Source organism: Daphnia pulicaria, chromosome 3 (assembly GCF_021234035.1).
Source record: "Daphnia pulicaria isolate SC F1-1A chromosome 3, SC_F0-13Bv2, whole genome shotgun sequence".
NCBI lineage: Eukaryota > Metazoa > Arthropoda > Branchiopoda > Diplostraca > Daphniidae > Daphnia > Daphnia pulicaria.
This window is the reverse complement of record NC_060915.1, coordinates 12,228,870-12,247,962: the sequence shown is the minus strand read 5'-3', so window position 1 is coordinate 12,247,962 and position 19,093 is coordinate 12,228,870. Positions and strand designations below refer to the sequence as shown.

Genomic DNA, 19,093 nt, shown 5'->3' with positions numbered 1-19,093 from the left:
TAGGGGAGAGAAGGTTTTCCCCTTGAGGCGGCGGCCATCATGATTATTATTCCTAACCCTTCCCCCTTCCTCATCTTGAAGCCGTGATACGGTGATACAAAACAAATACATACATTGAATTATGTGATTACCAATTAACAAAATTTACATATGGTAACACCGATCAAAATGAGTAATCTCTCGGCTGGGAGGAGGAATGGAATTGAGTGTTCGTACGCGGCTAACAAGTGTGAGAGCAAGGACGAATTTCGGACAGAGACCGTCGAATGCTATTGTAGACTTGTAGTATTGTATTGGGCACAGTAGCGATATTCTTCCCACTTAGAATCGCCATTGATGGACGAATCGGATTGAGGAAAAGTTAATTTTAGAACGGAATAATTTTATTGAAACTGAGAGCGACTAAATACATTCAACATATACTAGTCGATCCCCTTTTTTTTTAAAACATTAAGCACATAAAACCTTCAAAGAATTTCCTAGTTACCCATTTCTAGATTATGAATGAATGGATGTTCAACACCAATTTGACGACCACTAACTTAGAATTGATAGGCACTTCACGAAGTTTGTAGCTGGTGAAACATTTTACACTTCAATAAAACACTTTCAGTGGTACATTTTCAGCCGGTTTAGTCGTCGTCCGAGGATATTTGGGGATCATCGTTGTCAGAGCAGCCGCCACTTGTTTGATCTTCATTTGAACTAGTCGATTCAGATTCTTCGTCAGAACTTTCTTTATTTTCATCCGTCTGATCCTGAGCACGATTCTTCATGATTGTGCGATAAGATCTAAGTTCGGCTGGATTCAATGTCTAAATACAAAATTCGATTAGTTAAAAATCAACATATAAAAAAGTGGACACTTGAATTTACCCTGATGAATTTTTCAAATTCACAAACATAGTCTTGATGCTTCTTTTTGTGTTCTTCAATGCACTTCTTCTTCTGTTTCTCAGACACCTTTCCCCAAAGAGCATCAATTTCAGCAGGAGTAAGATCGCCCAATTGGGAATGATGCGTCATAACGTAATAAGCAGCACCACTCCTAGTAATGAAAAATAATTCAATGGTGCCGTCACTCTACAGTACAACAGAAGTTTTAATTACGCTGGTGGTTTAAGTGGTTCAGTCATCTTCTCTCCTTTGAACAACGATTGATTAGCCGCCAAAATAGGGGATTTCAGTGTTTTTGAAGCCACTTTCTCTGTTGATGACTTCGCATTGGCATTCAAAGATGGTTTCGCAGATTTAGAATCAGCATTTGCCGCGGATCTTTTGGACGGCGAATCACTTGAACGCTCTGGGGATTTTGAAGTTGCGGAAGTAGGCTTGACAGTTTTCTTTGAGGTCTCGGATGCCTTTGAAATTTTTGATTTCAACCTACTGGACGCTGACTTTTTACTTGTTGCAGACATTTCATTTTTAGACTCTTGAGCCATATTTCCATAGATCTTCTTTTTTTCTTTGCTAAGCTTGGCAAATTCTTTAGCCATTAATCTTGCGAGTTCTTGTTTGGTCAGCTTGGGATGTTTAGAGGAGTACTTATCCATATTGGAATTGCAAAACATTTGAAGTGAAGAATTTGGCTTTCGAATAGTGGTCTTGGGGGGGATTTCTAAATCCTTCTCATCACTATCTACATCCTCACTCTCTACTTCTGACGAAGAACCAACATCAACAGCTGTACCAATTTTTGGTTTCTTACCCACCGGCTGAAAAAAAAAATTATATTTAATATGGTTTAAGGCTAATTAATTTAATTTGAGCAGAAACTATATTACCTGTCCATCTTCAGCCTTTTTGGCAGCCATTCGTTTCAGATTTTTCCCTACAGAACTTAACAGTTCTGCATTTCGCTGTTCAGGAGTCAGAGTTTCAAGATAAGAGGCATACTTCATTTTGTAAGCGTAATTCATCTGGAAAAAGGTTATCAAGAGAGAAAACAATTATAACTTTTCTCCGATTAACATTGTTTTAATAAATGTTACTTGTGTAGCTTTGTCATTGTATTTAGTCTTTTCTTCATCACTTAATTCCTTCCAGAGTCTTGATATTTCAGTCATCCTTTCTTTAGTCCCAAACTGCTTCAAAGAATTGCCCGAGAGAAGTTTTTTGGAAAATAGACTATATCCAGAGTTTGGTGGTTTAACTGGTTTGCCCTCATTCCTTGAACATGAAATCTATTTTAGTCATTGTACAATATTTGTTTAATGGTAAATAATTACTTGTGTTTGATCTGTAATTCATCTTTGGTCAACAGACTCAATTTCTTTGCTGGGACATCAACATCTGGGTGCTGCGTTTTAAATTTTTCCATCTCCTCCTACAGAAAATAATGCTCAATCCTGATGCTGTAATTGTGATCTGGTAAATCCAGAGGATGTTGCAGAAAATAAGAACTTACATTAAACTCGGGTTCTTGTTCCAGAGCTCGATAAATCCACTTTAGTTTTTGTTTATCCTTCAACTCCTTGTAGGCATCTCTACATTTCTCTCTGAAATGAAAGAATAATACACAACCAAATGTAATTTGAATGAAGATTTGTTGAAAATCATGCCACACTAAAGTTAATTTGTATAGTGCATAAAATGTCAAACCTGGCTTCAGTCAATGACATTCCTTCACCCACAAATTTTGGCATCTTTTCATCACTAAATAGTTTGAATGGTGTAGGGGGTTTAGGAGGAACTGCCTTAGAAGTTTGTTTTGATTTTGGTAGTATATAGTCTGGGTGAGCATCCCTATAACAAAATAAGGCAAAATATATTTTTTTTTACATTTATGGATTAGAAATAATTTTGGTTGATATTAGAAACATACATAAACTTCTTCATCTTCTCTTGGTACGCTTCTTTCTCTTTTTCCGCCAGTTCTGAATACTTCATTTTCTTCCGATCGCTTAGTTCATTATACATTTTGGCAATAATCTTGCTCAACTCCGTCTAGTGATAAAACAAATTATGTCAATAAAATATCACGAGGTTTTACTACCTATTTTTCATACCATTCCAAGCCCTGGTTGTTCCTCCAAAACAGCATCTTTCTGTTCCATGTAGAACAACATGTAGGAAGTTAGTGGTTTTTTAGGCTGATCAGGATGCTTCTGGTTATTCTAGAGAAAAAAATTTTGAGGCAATGTTTAGATAAATAAACTGAGTTAAAATTACCTTTCCGCCTTTGTTAAAGTTGTACCACGGTCTATCTACCCACGATGCAGCATCATCTAAAACTTCGGCAAGGATCCGATAATGCCTCAAATGAGTCTATCGAAGAAATTGATTGGTTACTTAATGATTTATAAAAGTTACGTCTTTCGGACATGAATTTTAGAACATCGTTTACTTACTTGAACATGTAACCATCGATCTTTACATTGTTCAGCAGAATAATCTTGAAATTTAATCTGAAATTAGAGGACATTTGTCAGGTAAGCTCATTGGAATACAAACTTGGAATTACTAAAATAACTTACGAAATCCCAATTTAAGTGGTTCACACGCGAGTCGTACTTCATGGCATCTTCCTTCGGGCATGCTTTTCGGATACGCTTGAAAAGCTCGAAGTCGTCACTCTTAGGCCATGCTATAATTAGAGAATAATTACACGTTGATCAACACAACAGCGTGTTCAGTTTTATTACGTAAAGGGGTCCCATTTTTTTCTTCGTCCTCATCCTCTTCGTCTTCTTCCACTTTGTCATCTATTTCTTCGTCACCATGTTCTTTCTCTTCCTCCTCCTCATCTTCTCTTTCTTCGTCTTCGGGCTCTACTGTAAAAAAATAACAAAAAAAGATTACATAACATGTTTATAGTAAATACACATACAATTTCTATACTTAGTGGGATAAAAATAATTTAGAAATTATTACGTAGGCAAAACATCTAACTGATTATTACTAATATAATTGTAAACGGGTGATGGTGGTTCACTTGTTACTACAACTGTATTGGGCTTACGTTAAATAATAAAATTATTGAAATAGTACCAAGAGGTGAATTTGAATGTTCATCTGGTATTGGACTGGAAGGTACTTCGGGCTTTTCAGAAACTAAGAAAATGACAAAATAGCAAGTATTAACAACAAAAACAAATCTAGTTGTAAAACTGATAATAATTAACAATGTCACTGACCTTCATTATTTCGCTCCATTGCAGATGGGGTTGATGAACTCGATGCTACAACCTTATCTTCAAGATTTTTGGTTCTTGACTTTTTTGGTTTTCTTTCGTCAGACATAATAACAGATCTGAAATGTAAAACAAAAATTGTTGAGCCAACACTTAGACTTGGATAACAGGGTGACCGTTTTTAATGAGGCAAGTGGATCGATAAAGCAATTTTTTTATAAATCAAAAGCATTTGCATAATTTCAATGAAAAACTAAAGGGCTAAACTTAACTTTAAAGTCCCTATCGGTACTACAAAACCATAAGAAAATTACTGCGAATGTTAAAACATGCGCGGTCATTGGCGAGAGACTCTCATACGAGGCCGACAAGATGGGCCCGGGTAACCGCCATGTTTCGGGCAACCGTTTTTTGCCGGAGCTATCGGCAAGTCCCATGGCTACGTTTTTCGACCAGATAGCAAAGATTTTTTTTATCTACAAGACTTGCATTTTAGTCTACACGTTGATTGTATAAATTTCAACAACAGAAACTGTCCACAGAAAATAATAATAACGTTAAACTTACCAAAAATTGAAGAGACAAACTAAACGCGTCAGACGTTAACTGTGAATGTAGAAATTGAAAGCCTGAAAGGAACGCTATCTCCCCTAGAACTCGCTCCTCTTTTTTGCACGCTTGAAACAGGTATGACTTTACTGCCACCTAGCGGCCATACTGTATGTTATGTACGCGTCCATTAACAAAATTTACATATGGTAACACCGATCACATTTTAACTATCTGGATGATGGTTTGAGTCGAAACAAAAAGCTCGTAATACTAAACTAGCTAGCTCACTTTGATGTAAGCATAGTTTTTTAAATGTCAAAATTACGAGATAAAATGGCCACCTATCAAAGATTGACTTAAGTTTTCTAGAACCCATCATCATCACAAGAAAACACCAAACAATACAAGTAGTTCAATTAAATCCTGTATAAACTATAACTAAAGAAATAAGATGCAAGAAACTGAAAATTGTTCTGCTTTAAATTTTAATTTTGCAATTAGAACAGTAGAATTAGAATCATTGACTGAAATAAATTATTAATCAATTTCAACAAATGTTATTGGTGTTGGGGAGTATTCCAAACGGGGCGAGAAATTTCACGAGAAATGCTGTCTGTCAAGAAGTTCACCTGTGCAAATTAACATAACTTAATAAACTTTTGGTCATTTATTATTCAAATCTTACCCTTTGAATTAAATCAAAAAGCTGTTTCTTCAGAACATCCAACTCTGATTTCCAAAGCATTAGTTCAGACAATTCTATTTCAACTTTGGCATCCGATGCCCCAGATGGGGGGGATTTGATTGCTTGAGGATTAGATCCTTGTTGGTCATTGTGTTCAGCCATCTTTGGTAGCCTTTCAAATATCAATCTGAAAATATACGAAGATGTAGAAATATCAAATCAGTAAGTGATATCAATGCAACTTCAGTTCAACGATAGCAGGACATTTTTAAAATTCTTTAATTTGACGACATGTAGGCGAAGTAAAGCTAAAGCATAAAGGTTAGCCTCGCAAAAATAAACTAGGAAAAACTAGGCTCGCTTAGCAATGATAAACTAAGATATCAAGCATCTACAATTTACATCAACACAACAGTCAGACACTCACCGTAAAACCAATACAGAGATGAGTAGTGGTCGCGATTCTGAAACTGATTAAATTGAAATCGCAAAGTACAGGATTACGTTGACAGTGAGGGTATAGGGGGTAGGGCACATACACGTCATACACCATGTCATCACTCAAGTCATCACTCAGAATTCACCATTTATGACAGATCGTGCGCGTTGCGCGGGCACTAATATGCGCGGAAATTTTTTTCGCGCAAAAGATGAGGGAAAAGTGGTACTAAATAACATATTTCTAATGCGGGGAAGAATTTTAGGGATTGGCAACTATGGATTAAAATGTTTTGAAAGGGTTTACTTGTGCATGCATTATTACGTTTCGCAAGAAAAATTAAATATTAAAATGATATAGAAATAAACGGCAGCCACAAATTTGTAAAAACTAAAAACAAAGCAGACGACGAAATAAAAATACCTAACGATTAGAACGATTTTCATCAGATAGCACCCACTTCATTTGCTCATTCACACATTCAGTAAGTTTTTCAGTGTTTTGTTTTGTTTTATTTGTTAATGGAGTTTATTGAAGCTTAATCTCAAGTGCGAAGGGCGGGTTTTAACTTTGCACTTTTTATTTTAACTTGCCCTAATAATGTCAGAGTCATCCTCGTGCTGGTGGACGGATGACTCCAATAATAATGTCAAAATTTCAGAAATTTTGTAACTGGGGGAGCTGAATATTATATATTGCAAGTTACTGTGTTAGGTAGCCAGCTGTTGGAAGCTGGCTATAAAATTATTGCCCACCGTTCATGAAACATACATTTTGTTTAGTATATGGCTTCTAAACTATTTTGGCAACATTTTAGTATAAGACTTTTATACTAAACATCAGTTTACTATTAAATAAAAAATGCTGTACAAGATCACCAGACCAGAGTCCAACTTAACCACTATTAATTGCTGCAGTACTGCTTTTGAGTATTAACACTAAAGACAGATCAACTACACCTTTAGATGAATTAACTTTTAGGCTTTTAGGTTTATCCCCCCCCCCTCTTATCTGAATGACCCATGATAAGCTCTTTTCTTCTAATTCTCCATTGTGGGTTTTATCGTTTTATGTCTCTCTCTATTTTGGGTCCCTATTAATCTATATATAACTGGCTGTTTCTGTTCTTTTATCCAGTCTGGAGGAATCCTTTGAGCTGATGGATTCTTTAAGCTATCCCCTTGACAACGTACCCCATTCTAAACGTTGCAATGCCTAGAGTGCATGAAATCGGATCTCTCGTTAAACTTAGCGCAGATTGCATTAGAAAATCTGTTGATAAAAACAAGTATGCAGGTTACCCACGAGAAGTCAAGCCGAATGTCGATGCGAACGCTTTGATTCACGAATTGCGTAAGTTTACCACGGAATCACCAATAATTTTCTTTATCTCGTTTTCATCTAAAATTAATTAATTTGTTTATGTTTTACTAAATGTATTTAGCCGTTGTTCTTTTGGAGGAAATCATTCGGTCTTTCACTAGTATCAGGCAAATTTCAGATGCAAATGTCCTTGTTCGGCTCATCACAGAAAAGCTTCAACATTTATCTTTTCCTGTTTACTATGACGGTTACTTGCAATTATTTCCCAAGCTTGGAAATTTGTTAATATTGAACATTGAAAACACGGAAGTGGGAGACAAGTGTTTACAAAGCATTGGGATTCATTGTTCCAAATTACGGTATTTTTAGAATCTTACTTAATTACATTATTATTTTTCTTTTTTTAGAATAAATCGTCATTTATTAATTATTACTTTTAAAAACAGATCGTTGAATTTAACTCATTGCTGTAACGTGACAAACACAGGAATTCAATGGCTGTGTAACGTTGATTATCCGGGGATGGGAAACGGAAAATCAGGACTATGCGAGACCATTAAAAAATTATGCATTTGTTACACTGCTGTTACTCAGCAAGGAATTCAAGTGGCGCTCACACATTTACAGTCCTTGAACATCCTTGAAAGTTTTGATATTTTGGAAGCCTTGGTAGAGTTGTCCTCATCAACGATAGACTCTAAGCCACCCGGATTATATAATAATAATAAGTTCTCAATATCTACTCTGTCCACCTCTCCTGATAAGCCATACATAAGTAATAGCCTTTGTTTTGCACTCTCCTTATGCCATTCAGTAAATCATGTTTTAATTCATGTAACGAAAGGACTTAAGGACAGTGACCTTTTGTGTTTAATGTCTCTGAAGGTGCTTCACAAACTGAAAATCTTCAAATCTAACATTTGGGTACCAAATGACACTGAAATTACTTTTGATGGTGGAGTTGCTCCACTCCTCAAGGTATTTGGAAGATCATTGGAGACTCTTGCGTTGGAGTGTTTCGATTTAATTCGTATTTCTGCCATTATCGACTTTTGTCCAAATTTAAATTTCTTGTGCATCAGGGACGTTACGGGCTCGCTTGAGAACGAACGACACCTCTTCCAATCTGAAAAGAAGCCTCCTGTTTTCAAGGAACTAAAGCAATTATTTTGTATTCTCGATGTACCAGTTGATATTTTGCTTTTTCTGTTGTCCTCCCCTTCACTGGAACACATTGGAATTTCTTGTTGCGATGTGCTTACAGATGAGATCTTACTGGAAACCGTCAAATGTCAGCACCGATTCAACAACGATTCAAGTTTGAGCTAGACAAGTGTGATTCGGTGACGAAACGGGGCATCGATGCGTTATTGAGAAGTGGCTGCAACCCGCTAGAAGTCATCGATATCTATCGTTGTAAAAATATTGTGGATAGAAACTATGCTGATTGGAACTCCCTAATCGCAAATAAAAATTGGAATTGTGAAGTTACAAGGAAATCGAAATAAAATGTTCGAATTTGCATCCGCTTTTATCAAATTTCTTGTCCTTTTATACGTTTGCACTTTCGTATTCTTTATCCAGTTTTTACTTCCAAATTAAATGTTGGAAAAACATAGAAATAAAGAAAAAAAAACAGCTTTCACTAATCACTACCTTCGCGTTTGACGTAAATTGAAATCCGGCAGGTAACAAAAAGTAGAAATGGCAACGGCGTTAACAGACGTAATTGTTATACAGAAAAATACGAAACTGGAAACTTATCGTCGTGTTCATGTCATCTACGTGCTGCTCTTTAGCAGGTAAATTAAAATTAAGAAGTTTGATTATGGTCCATTGGTCCATAATCATATTCCATAATTTATGGAGGCTTATTATTATGTCATGGGGGCTTAAGAAGAGTAACCTTGGGTCGAATCTTGTGTTGGTTCGTGACTAGCACCCGCTAGCACTCTTCTCATGTCAGCCCTCTGAAAGCATGGCGAAAGCATGGCCTTCATTTTCTATTGCTTTCTTTGCAATGCAAGTTTGATGTTGTCCTTTTTTTTTTTTTTTTTTAAATTTGAGTCCTGAAGTAGCCATCATCATGAACAACAATGAATGCAGGTTTTGCTTGTGTTCGACCATTCATCAGCTCGGCAGTCTCTACTACTTCATCATTATGGTATTCAATTTTTGTGGTTCTTTTCCTTATTTCGTCTGTTATATAATTGAACAATTTGTATGGGTGTATGTGCAAAGTGTGAAATGTGTTGAGAAATTTTAACCTACTGTCCCGTTGCTAACTTTTCCTCTATTTTAAATTGTGATTTCTATAATATGTTCATTACGGTTATTATTTTCAAATTTAGTTAAACAGCATCCCGAAAATCCAGGCCATGTGGTTTACCTCTTTTTCTCCATTGTCTAATCCCCTCTGTCCTTGTGTACACCCATTTGAGTGTGGGTGTATTCACGATTTCACGATGACACCCTTTCTCTCATCCCACCTGAAGTTGCTTTTCCAACTTTTCTGCGGATGGGACACTTGGTAATGCCGGGCCGTATTTCCTAGGCTTAATGGTTAGAAAATGTTTCTATTTTTTTCACCATAAGATGTCTTTGATTATTGGTACAAGCATTATAAGTTTATTATTTTATTGCTTTTTTAATTCCTTGTTCACCGGGAGTTATCAGACAGCCGGAAGCTTCTCTTGCAATAACTTCTCACTCATATTTCATGTGATTCTTGATCCAGGGTAGGAACGATGTCATTCTCGTGTACACCCCTGGGTATCTCCTAGCACATCCTATTGTACAAAAAAGTACATAATTGATGCGGTAGAACTCACATAATCAATCAAAATTATGACACACCTCGACCGAAGCTGACGATTCCAACCTGAATCCAAGGACATTTCTGATGATGATCGTTCGCCTCGATGACCAAGGGGCCACCGCTATCGTTCTGTTGAAAAGAAGAAACCGAATTTAAAAGTAAAGGTAATATGTCGTCAATTATTATTTAACTTACTTGACAGGCATCTCTGCCTGATAACCAAGTACAGAGCATATGATCAGCAATTTTATCGTCATCCATGTAACTTTTTCTGCATAGAGAGTTGGAAATGATGCGAATGTTGGCGTGACGAAGGAAATCGGAATTTTTCCCTTTTTCGAGCGTCCGTCCCCATCCCTTGGCAGTGGCCATCTGGTTCAGATACAGTTCGCTGGATCCCGCCGGAGGTAAACAGACGGGTGAAATAGCCGAAGTGAAAACGACGGGCGACTCCAACGTCAGGATGGCTATGTCGTTGTACTGAAATTAAAATTCAGTCAACATAGGTATAACTCCTCTTTACTTATTGTTATACTCACGTGAGTGATTGAATCAAATTCCTCGTGAACTGTCACGCCCCGAACTCTCTTCGTCACCCGAGCGTCGTTCATCGACTCGTTCATGAAGTGCATGCCTAGTAACACTAAGAAACGATCGGGGCCTAAAATTCTGTTCCGAGATTGAAACCATAAAATCAATTGAAATAATTTAAGGGACTTGATTCAATACTTGTCTGAGGCGAGGTCGTTAACGCAATGAGCCGCTGTCAGGATTTGTGTCGAAGTAATCAAAGATGCTCCGCAGTACAAAAAGTATTCGTCAGATAATCCATCGTTGCGTTTCATCAGTGCCACCTGATGAATTAATTAGAAAATAATGTTTCTTTTTTTTTTTTTTTTAAATCGATTAGTTACCATGAAGGGGTACTGGTTCGGTGCTGTTTCCTCCCCACCAACCATTCTCGCTGTCCGTTTCTCACTTTGTTTAATTTCATCTGGTTGCAGATCTCAAGAGAATTATGAAACGTAATTCCATAAGATTAATTCTTCTTACCTTTAATGGTGATTAAATCATCCGTTTGATAGGAGCGACCGTTGGCTGAGCCGGAGAAGAGTAGCAGGATTTCCGTTAAAACAATAACTGTTAGGTGAAAAACTCGTGCCATACTTAAAATATCACTACGACAAACAAACAGAAATGAATTAGCCAACTTAATTAATAGCCTAGTTCTTTTGAGTTTAGCTGCGCAGCACAACTTGTAAAGACCTACTGAGATACTATCTCTAGCAAACTGGCTTGTTCTGTCGTGTGAAGGTGTTTCCACGCGGCTGTGACGGCATTCAGCCAAGCGGAATCCCGCCGTCATTTCCTTTCATATTAATTTTGTTTTAAGGTCCTTGAAATGTACAGAGAAATTTTGTACCTTGAACTTTGCTCTTTTTGTGATTTTGTTTGTTTTTAATGTGTGCTGAATTGTCGTTTATGTTTAGGATGTCCGGAGTGGGTGATGTAAGGAAATCGTAAAACCTTTCAAGGTTGCCGATGACTGAGTGAAGGACGCCGAAGGACCTATGATACTTACTGATCGCCTTATTGACAGCACCGAAGACTACGGATGTAATTTGCCTTTCCAGGCGCAGGATGACGACATGGTTAAGTAAAATTACATTAGTGTTCTTCCAAACGTATTGCAGACTAGTAAAGGCTTCAATTGGCTTTTCTGTTTAAATGAGGAGAGCAAAATACGTCAACAGTCCATTATAATTGATTTTATTGAACTTGTATTGATACTTGTTTAAATTTAAAAAGGTGCAAAAAATCTGTTTGTGATTATTAAAAAAATGTAAATGTTGTTTCAGGTCGATTTGGTGTTTCCACATCGCCAAGTAAATTTAAAGGATTAAAAGACAAAGTTGATGCTCAACTTTTCAATGCCTTAGCACCATCCAGTAAGGCTACAGAAACGACTTAATGGTTTCGCAGTTGTGCCTTTGCTTGTCTTTGGCGTCGTCTTGTGCGTTGGCTTCGGTGTCCTGTTTGTTGGCCTTGGGGACGTCTTGTCTGTCGGCTTCGGTGTCCTGTCCGTTGGCTTCGGTGACGTCTTGTCCGTTGGCTTCAACGTCGACCCATTTGGCCTAAGTGAAGTGCGATAAGTTGGCCTCTGGGTGCTTTGCTTTGTTGTCTGGCCCATCTATTTTACACGGAATGAATTTTCAACGGATCAAACATATTCGAAGAGAAAAAATCAACAAATTTGAAATCTACGGTATACGATCCACCTTAAGAACTGTCAAAATAAAATTCAACTTACCACGACAGCGGCCAAGCAAACGGCAGTCAAGAAGAGGACAGCGGCGAATTTCATATTGAAGGATCGACTGATGGATTCGTTATGAGTTGTTCAATTCGACTACGAGTTTCTACGTGGAAATCTTTTGAAAGAGCTACACAGCTGCGCAGGTTGCTGACGACAGCAAATCCTGAACAAAACGTGAACTAATTAACGCTTAACACTTTTACATGGACTAATAGGCCTATCTATTATTCCCATCTGAGTGTCTGTAGTTCGTCCTGCAATCCCAGCATATTCGATAAACTAAAATGTTTTCCATGTTCCACCCAACATGTCTGGCGTTCTAGTTCTATTCAATATTGCTCCCCTGTTTTCGACGAACTGATCTAATCGAAACACGAATGCAACTTGTGCATCTGTCTAGTATTAAGGCCAAACGACACAGCGAAGCGTAAATCCCCTAGAACGTTCTGGGAAAAATTAATAACAACGACTCTCAGTTTTGTTCCTAACTGGATATATTAGACGTAATGTTCAAAATCCCTGCAAAACTGACGCTGTCACTACAAAACAATCTATAATTACCTAATCTGCCTTTTAAGACTCATAAGATTGTTTTGCTTGTTTCTCAAACTAATGATCATTTCTTTTTACCTCCACAGTTGAGTTGCTGTCACTCATAATAGCCTATTACTATTTTGATATTGGCAGTGAAATGGGTGAGTGGCATTGTTACGTATATTTCTTACCTTTCCTTTTCGTAATTGTTTTTAAATAATATGTTTTCAGGAGTGGGAGAGCTGATCATCTTAAACAATTCCGGACAATTCTCTTGGATCGACATTTTTGCTGCCTCCCAGGATAATACTCGGTAACGCAACGGTTTTTACTTTATCAATCGGATACTCTATCAAAAGATATACTAGACAGCAGCACTAATGATAAGATGTGGTTTGTGTGGGTTGAAAAGGCGAAAAGGCCAGAAAGAAAATATTTCAGTCTAATTTCATATCGTCGCTATCCTTGGGGACAGTTTCGTGGTGTGTCTAGTAAGCAGTGCGAGAGAACATCTACAGATAATTCAAATTTTTTGCCAAGACCCGTGTTAAGCAAACTCTAAAAGTGCTAAAAAGAACCTATTGTAGAAACGATTAAACATTTCAATTTAATTGGATAGCAGAAAACTGCCGGCGACTTTTAGGATGTGAAATTGAGCTTTCAAGTGCTATACTGCAATATCGATAAGAATCTCGACACTGCGATAAAACCAAACCTTTGCTCTCCGTATAGTAGATTGATATTACGGCGTTGTATTATAACGTTATACCTTTATCTGTGTTGTTGTGGCGTCAACGCAAACTGCTCCGGCTTGGTATTTTTGTACCTTTTGACCAGTGAGGAAAAAAGAAAGGATTCAGTGGAATAGTAGAGGTTAACTGAATTGTTATTCACTTGCAATGGGGATTAACTTCTCCAATTTTGTTCGACAACTCCTCGGCAAGAAGCAAGTGAAAATTGTGATGGGTTAGTTTTTTTTACTTACCATGTCAAGGAAAATTTTGTGTATAGAAGTACAAGACTGTAATCTTTTTTTCTATTTTAGTAGGACATCCGCACGCTGGCAAGACCACAATCCTTTACAATCTCAAGCTCGGGGAAGTTGTGACCACAATCCCGACTATTGGTTTCAACGTGGAAAGCCTCGAATACAACAACATCCGCTTTGTCGTCTGGGATGTTGGGGGCGGTGACAAGTTTCGACCACTCTGGAGACACTATTTGCGTGATTCGCAAGGCGTCGTGTTTGTTGTCGATTGCGAGGACAGAGAGGTCATCACAGAAATTTGGGACGACTTAAAAATGATGGTAAGTTTTCATTTGGAATTTGAATTATTTGTGGGCTCATTTTTATCTTTGATTCTATTCGCAGTTGCAAGAGGACGCTTTAAAAGATGTGGCAATCCTGGTGATTGCTAACAAACAGGATCTGGCCCACTCTATGAGCGTTTCAGAGTTGGAAGACAAATTAGACCTCAGTCGTAATCTACCAGGGATGCGGTGGCGCATTCAGGCCGCATCCGCCACGCAAGGCTATGGATTGCGCGAAGGATTTGACTGGCTGGCTGATGAGTTAGCCAAAAAATGAAACAACCTAGGCACCGATCTTTGTACAATTTGAATTTAGAACCATTTTACGTATCAAAGTAAATTTTTTTATCAGATAAGCGAAATTAATAAAAGTCCAAAAGGATTTTATTAATAAATTAAAGTTTTCAACATTTTCATAACTATTTAATTATATTAGAAGTAGACAACAAAGTGACAGTCTAAAAAGTTTTTTTTTTTCTTTATTACCGGAATTCTGTAGTTATCACGACAAGCTCTCTGAATCCCTCATTATATTAACCAGTTCCGTTCATTGGCCTCGGCTATCCAAATTATAAGCAACACGTAATAGAAGAATTCGCGCTTATTAGGAATAACACGTAGGATGTTGACATTCTAATTGAGTTTCGTCACCGTTTCCAAGTTCGTTGTCGTCTACGAGAACAATGAAGAAATTTAATTTCAAAAAGTTCACTCGTTCGAGAGGGAATAAGGAAATTTAACCTTCAAAATTTCGAGTACATTTTGAAAACTTGTCTTGCAGGAAATTAATTGGAGAAGAATGTCTTCTCTAAGACCAATTTAATGTTCATACACTGTTTTGTTTTAACAATTTTTCTAATTGTAAGAAGAAAAAGACAAAAGGTATTCCAAGTCGTGATCCGATGAGCGTCGTAGATTTTAAACCAGTTAGGCGAACCGTCTCGTATATAAAAAAAGGGGACCCGTCGAAAATTGAGGTACATTTAGAAAATGTCTGTTTTACTCTTCAGTTGTCTTTTCGTCTCCTTTTTGTCCATCTGCTTGGGCGAAGGTCCGGCAGGATTCACTCCTTACCTTCCCCCGTTAAATCATGGAACATCATTTGCCCGTTTGAACTCACTGTTGCGCTTCTTCTCCAGGATGGAGCCATTAGAATCAGCAGGAAGTTACCACCCGTACAACCCATACAATCAATACAACCCATACAACCCATACATACATGGACATCCCCAACGAGGTAATATAAAAATAACATTTCCTAAGCTGTTGGTCTTGAATGAAGTTCCAAATTATTGCCGCCTAGAATTAAATAATAAATCCATTTGTAATTTAATTTCGTGTATTGTAGGATGGCCTTATTATAGCAGCCCAATGATGCCCGATTACATGGATTATCACCCGCCAGCATATCCTGCTGTGGATGACATGTTTTATCCAAATTATCCACCGCTATTTGATCACAGATACGCTGGGTATCAGCAGGAGGGTCCGAGTGAATTCGGAGAAATGTTTGGATCCGACGGTACGTAGAAAATATCAAATTCCGTGTAAGCACAATTGAATCATTTAAACTTATTCACAATCAGATGCATTTCTGGGCACTCTCATCACTGATTACCTGCTGGCAACTTTGTCGCAACCGGCAATTCACCAAAAACCCAAACAATTCCCTCCTGTTATTCCTAAGCCTTCGAGCGGATCATTCGGTAATAAATTAACTATTTTATTTCTATCTTATTTGAAATTATTTTACCTCGGTCTGTCAGGTACAAAAGGAAACAGGGTACCAAAACCCGTCTCCTTTGATCTAGCCGGTAAAGATGTCCAACCAGCCACCAGTGTCAAAACTTTGGTCGGAAGCGAAGCATCCGCTGCCGTTTCTGATGCCGATCCAGTTGTTCCACCCAAATCACTTGTTGCATCTACAACAGCCCACCCGTGATATGTCGGGATTATAATGCGAGTATGCACTGGACTGTGTGCTCGTAACTGGCGAATGTTAACGGGAATTTTATTTTGGGTAGAACCGTAGAAATAAGGTTAACAACGTCCGCATACCTTTTATTACCTTGGTGCGTGCTCTTTCTCGGTATTTATAATTTGGGTTTACGGAATTCGTATTAATTACAGGAATTTAATTATACACATTCCAGCTGTATTGTCTCCGACATTGCTACGGAATAAAAAATCCAATCTGAAACAATTTCTTCATTCACATTTTTCAGCTATAGGAACCTTTATACCTGTTGGTCGAAAAGTCCATGATTCAATAGTTACACGGATATTTCCGCAAGTGCGACAACGTCATCACAAAAGCGATCAATACTTTTAGAAAGTTAGACGTGTCAATGGCTTATTGGCACTCCAGAAGTAATGGCTTTTTGACTCAGTACTCACTTTATTCGTTAGTAACACTTGTCACGCTCGAACCACCTGTGCGCAAATAATCTAATGTGTTATAAAGTTCTCCCTTTTTCCAGCATCCGACATTAATCACTTCCCGCTGCAGAGCGACGGATCTACATAGTGATGAAGACTGCTGCTAACGTTATTTTCTTCGTGGTCTTCCAGGTAGCAATTAATAGTCACCTGTCCTTTAGCCAATCCCAAAACTGGGACTTGCAATTCAACTTTGATGGCTACACCAGGCAAAACAAAGACTTTCTAATGAAGAGCTGCCCGGCAAACATCAATCAAAACGTCAACCAAACAGGTAAATTAATTAACCGTTAATCACAGTGAATCATCTCATAATATCTCATGGCGAATTTTTATAAAACAGTGAAGATGATCGACGCGTCTCTCCAAAAAGACGCGGTGGAATTCCCCACGACCAACAAGGAAAAGATTCACCTCAAATGCGTCAAAGATTCGCTGATGGGCAACGTCGTCAACTTCACCATCTACCGAGACGGCGATAACGATTACACGGGAAAGGGCGACCGACAGCGGATGGAAATGAAGGGCAAAGAAGATGGTAAAAAAGGAACGAGCTTCATTTTCGCTTGGTGGTTCAAACTCGACCCGAAAATGAAAAACACTTACGACGATTTTTACCACATTTTCCAAATTAAAACTGGCGGCAGTGGGTCACTCTCCAAATTTCCTTTGGCCACTCTGAGTTTATCGGAAAAAGACAAATTCAATTTGCATCCGAACTACTTGAACCGTTATGGAGACAAGGCGTATGAATTGCTGGACCTCCAAGCCGCCAAAGGCAAATGGATTCAAGTGTTTGTCGAGGCGGTTTTCAAGAAGAAGAGTGAAGGTGGATACATCCGCGTGATGCTGAAAGACGAGAAAGGAAAGGACCTCATCAAAGAAAGAAAAGTCGCTCACGAAGTACGTAAAATGGAAAGGAAATTAAAATAATTATTCGTGTGTTGCGTATATGTCAGCGTGATTAAACATTGGTTTTACTTACACAGATGTGGTGGAATGGAGCTAATTTCCGGCCGAAATGGGGACTCTACCGCCAAAAAGCGCCAAAAGTTTACCAGCCGGCTGATTGGCAGCTATTCCAAAACGTCCAAATCTGGAAGAAGAAATAAGACCCCGGCATTTCTTGTTTTATTTGGTGGTTGGCTCATATAGAAAACGAGTGTCGTTAGACCATTATTACCTAATAGTGTAAACACTGTCAGGTTGCGTCTAGTGAATAAAACTTGTCTAAAATGTATTATTGTTGGATACGTATCTAAGGGAAGACTTTAAAGAAGTGGGTATAAATTATCATTCTTTTGATCTTCATGCATTTATTAATATATATTCTTGTAATAATCAAGTCCTGCACGCATAGCAAATATTCTTATTAGCCCATGTTTGTATTAGCCATCTAGCGACCTTTTTATTCAATAAATAAAATTGAAGTTGCTTCCGGTTCTTCATTTCTTGTCAAGTTTTATCAGTTTTTTAACAAGCGATCTCCCACTCAACCGGACCGAAATGGTGGGGGTACTTTTCGGATCGTAATCCGGAAAAGAACTTTACAAATCCGGACTAGGTCTAATCTGTTCAGAATCGCAAGGCGATTCCAACGGAATTAAGTCCGGATTTTTATCTTTTCCCGTTCACGAGATAATCACGGTTGAAAATCGTGAAATATCACGAAAACCCAAAGTCTCCCCGTCCGACTACATCGCTTTTAGCCGTATATTCGGCTTGTAAAAAAAAACTAATTGATACAAAATGTAGCCCTTTCATCCCTCTTTCAGAATCCAAAAGGATTTTTTATAATTCTTTGAGATGTTTGAGATATCACGATTTTCGTGATACCCCCATTTCGACACATTTTTCAGGCATTTCATTCGGCGTTGCCGATTGCCGTATATGTGACTTCGCCCCCACTCCTTCGCTTTTTCCATTGTTTCCTATGTATCAAGTCCCATCTGTATCGATATACAAGGCCTTGATACATAGGAAACAGGGGAAAAGCGAAGGAGTGGACAGGAAAGGGGGCGAAAAGCACATATACGGCAATCGGCAACGCCGAATGAAATGCCTGAAAAATGTGTCGAAATGGGGGTATCACGAAAATCGTGATATCTCAAACATCTCAAAGAATTATAAAAAATCCTTTTGGATTCTGAAAGAGGGATGAAAGGGCTACATTTTGTATCAATTAGTTTTTTTTTACAAGCCGAATATACGGCTAAAAGCGATGTAGTCGGACGGGGAGACTTTGGGTTTTCGTGATATTTCACGATTTTCAACCGTGATTATCTCGTGAACGGGAAAAGATAAAAATCCGGACTTAATTCCGTTGGAATCGCCTTGCGATTCTGAACAGATTAGACCTAGTCCGGATTTGTAAAGTTCTTTTCCGGATTACGATCCGAAAAGTACCCCCACCATTTCGGTCCGGTTGAGTGGGAGATCGCTTGTTAAATGTCTCCGATGAGAATTGTTCCTTGGACTCCAGCGTGGTAACTCTGGACCATACCACTAAGCTACTAGAGAATATAATCGATTAATGAAAAAA

At 38.1% G+C, this 19,093-nt stretch overlaps 4 protein-coding genes and 1 long non-coding RNA gene across 14 annotated transcripts; 3 read left to right on the top strand and 2 right to left on the bottom strand.

Moving 5' to 3' along the window:
* Positions 1 to 365: 365 nt before the first annotated feature.
* On the bottom strand, positions 366 to 4,818 carry LOC124328495 (nucleolar transcription factor 1-like). Of its 2 annotated transcripts, none has more exons than XM_046787279.1 (17): positions 4,701 to 4,818; positions 4,137 to 4,252; positions 3,991 to 4,053; positions 3,645 to 3,773; positions 3,477 to 3,586; positions 3,351 to 3,407; positions 3,172 to 3,267; positions 3,009 to 3,116; positions 2,825 to 2,946; positions 2,602 to 2,745; positions 2,408 to 2,498; positions 2,229 to 2,326; positions 1,992 to 2,169; positions 1,785 to 1,919; positions 1,111 to 1,715; positions 877 to 1,048; positions 366 to 815 (listed from the first exon to the last, which is right to left on the bottom strand). In XM_046787279.1, the coding sequence occupies exons 2-17, from the start codon at positions 4,240 to 4,242 to the stop codon at positions 633 to 635; spliced, it is 2,397 nt and encodes a 798-aa protein (XP_046643235.1). In that variant the 5' UTR covers positions 4,243 to 4,252; positions 4,701 to 4,818; the 3' UTR covers positions 366 to 632. The 2 variants fall into 2 exon arrangements, with proteins under 2 accessions (XP_046643235.1, XP_046643236.1); XM_046787280.1 differs by having other exon boundaries at positions 3,645 to 3,770.
* A 1,233-nt stretch (positions 4,819 to 6,051) lies between these two features.
* LOC124329449 lies at positions 6,052 to 8,461 on the top strand. The gene is made up of 5 exons (XM_046788509.1): positions 6,052 to 6,292; positions 6,846 to 6,856; positions 6,946 to 7,162; positions 7,254 to 7,491; positions 7,579 to 8,461. Exons 3-5 carry the CDS (start codon positions 7,021 to 7,023, stop codon positions 8,459 to 8,461), a joined length of 1,263 nt encoding a protein of 420 aa, XP_046644465.1. The 5' UTR covers positions 6,052 to 6,292; positions 6,846 to 6,856; positions 6,946 to 7,020.
* Positions 8,462 to 8,845: 384 nt separating this feature from the next.
* On the top strand, positions 8,846 to 11,874 carry LOC124328616. Of its 5 annotated transcripts, XR_006916370.1 has the most exons (8): positions 8,851 to 8,934; positions 9,200 to 9,296; positions 9,484 to 9,694; positions 9,870 to 10,114; positions 10,230 to 10,456; positions 10,861 to 10,975; positions 11,036 to 11,092; positions 11,441 to 11,874. It is a non-coding gene; the product is annotated as an uncharacterized LOC124328616 (long non-coding RNA). The 5 variants fall into 5 exon arrangements; XR_006916369.1 differs by having other exon boundaries at positions 11,036 to 11,874; XR_006916371.1 differs by lacking the exons at positions 10,861 to 10,975; positions 11,036 to 11,092 and having other exon boundaries at positions 8,846 to 8,934; positions 9,208 to 9,296.
* On the bottom strand, positions 9,707 to 11,117 carry LOC124328554 (proclotting enzyme-like). Its single transcript, XM_046787395.1, has 7 exons — positions 11,004 to 11,117; positions 10,865 to 10,944; positions 10,680 to 10,804; positions 10,490 to 10,619; positions 10,146 to 10,430; positions 9,989 to 10,079; positions 9,707 to 9,921 (listed from the first exon to the last, which is right to left on the bottom strand). The coding sequence occupies exons 1-7, from the start codon at positions 11,113 to 11,115 to the stop codon at positions 9,839 to 9,841; spliced, it is 906 nt and encodes a 301-aa protein (XP_046643351.1). The 5' UTR covers positions 11,116 to 11,117; the 3' UTR covers positions 9,707 to 9,838.
* Positions 11,875 to 13,231: 1,357 nt separating the features above from the next.
* On the top strand, positions 13,232 to 17,791 carry LOC124328563 (ADP-ribosylation factor 4-like). Of its 5 annotated transcripts, none has more exons than XM_046787412.1 (9): positions 13,232 to 13,767; positions 13,850 to 14,109; positions 14,174 to 15,089; positions 15,252 to 15,349; positions 15,461 to 15,634; positions 15,699 to 15,818; positions 15,879 to 16,825; positions 16,895 to 17,454; positions 17,541 to 17,791. In XM_046787412.1, the coding sequence occupies exons 1-3, from the start codon at positions 13,701 to 13,703 to the stop codon at positions 14,387 to 14,389; spliced, it is 543 nt and encodes a 180-aa protein (XP_046643368.1). In that variant the 5' UTR covers positions 13,232 to 13,700; the 3' UTR covers positions 14,390 to 15,089; positions 15,252 to 15,349; positions 15,461 to 15,634; positions 15,699 to 15,818; positions 15,879 to 16,825; positions 16,895 to 17,454; positions 17,541 to 17,791. The 5 variants fall into 5 exon arrangements, with proteins under 5 accessions (XP_046643368.1, XP_046643367.1, XP_046643364.1 ...); XM_046787411.1 differs by having other exon boundaries at positions 13,233 to 13,767; positions 13,847 to 14,109; XM_046787408.1 differs by lacking the exons at positions 13,232 to 13,767; positions 13,850 to 14,109 and having other exon boundaries at positions 14,424 to 15,089.
* Positions 17,792 to 19,093: the final 1,302 nt, after the last annotated feature.

Bases quoted from the DNA above. Each gene is read 5' to 3' on its own strand.
- LOC124328495 (XM_046787279.1), bottom strand. From the start codon at position 4,242: ATGTCTGACGAAAGAAAACCAAAAAAGTCAAGAACCAAAAATCTTGAA. The intron at 4,054-4,136 runs GTCAGTGACATT...TCATTTTCTTAG, and splicing joins AATGGAGCGAAATAATGAAG to TTTCTGAAAAGCCCGAAGTA. The intron at 3,408-3,476 runs GTAAGTTATTTT...CTCTAATTTCAG, and splicing joins ACCACTTAAATTGGGATTTC to ATTAAATTTCAAGATTATTC.
- LOC124329449 (XM_046788509.1), top strand. From the start codon at position 7,021: ATGCCTAGAGTGCATGAAATCGGATCTCTCGTTAAACTTAGCGCAGAT. The intron at 7,163-7,253 runs GTAAGTTTACCA...AAATGTATTTAG, and splicing joins CGCTTTGATTCACGAATTGC to CCGTTGTTCTTTTGGAGGAA. The intron at 7,492-7,578 runs GTATTTTTAGAA...TTTTAAAAACAG, and splicing joins ATTCATTGTTCCAAATTACG to ATCGTTGAATTTAACTCATT.
- LOC124328554 (XM_046787395.1), bottom strand. From the start codon at position 11,115: ATGGCACGAGTTTTTCACCTAACAGTTATTGTTTTAACGGAAATCCTG. The intron at 10,805-10,864 runs GTAACTAATCGA...TTAATTCATCAG, and splicing joins CGAACCAGTACCCCTTCATG to GTGGCACTGATGAAACGCAA. The intron at 10,620-10,679 runs GTATTGAATCAA...ATCTCGGAACAG, and splicing joins AACGACCTCGCCTCAGACAA to AATTTTAGGCCCCGATCGTT.
- LOC124328563 (XM_046787408.1), top strand. From the start codon at position 16,642: ATGAAGACTGCTGCTAACGTTATTTTCTTCGTGGTCTTCCAGGTAGCA. The intron at 16,826-16,894 runs GTAAATTAATTA...TTTATAAAACAG, and splicing joins TCAAAACGTCAACCAAACAG to TGAAGATGATCGACGCGTCT. The intron at 17,455-17,540 runs GTACGTAAAATG...TTACTTACACAG, and splicing joins AAAGAAAAGTCGCTCACGAA to ATGTGGTGGAATGGAGCTAA.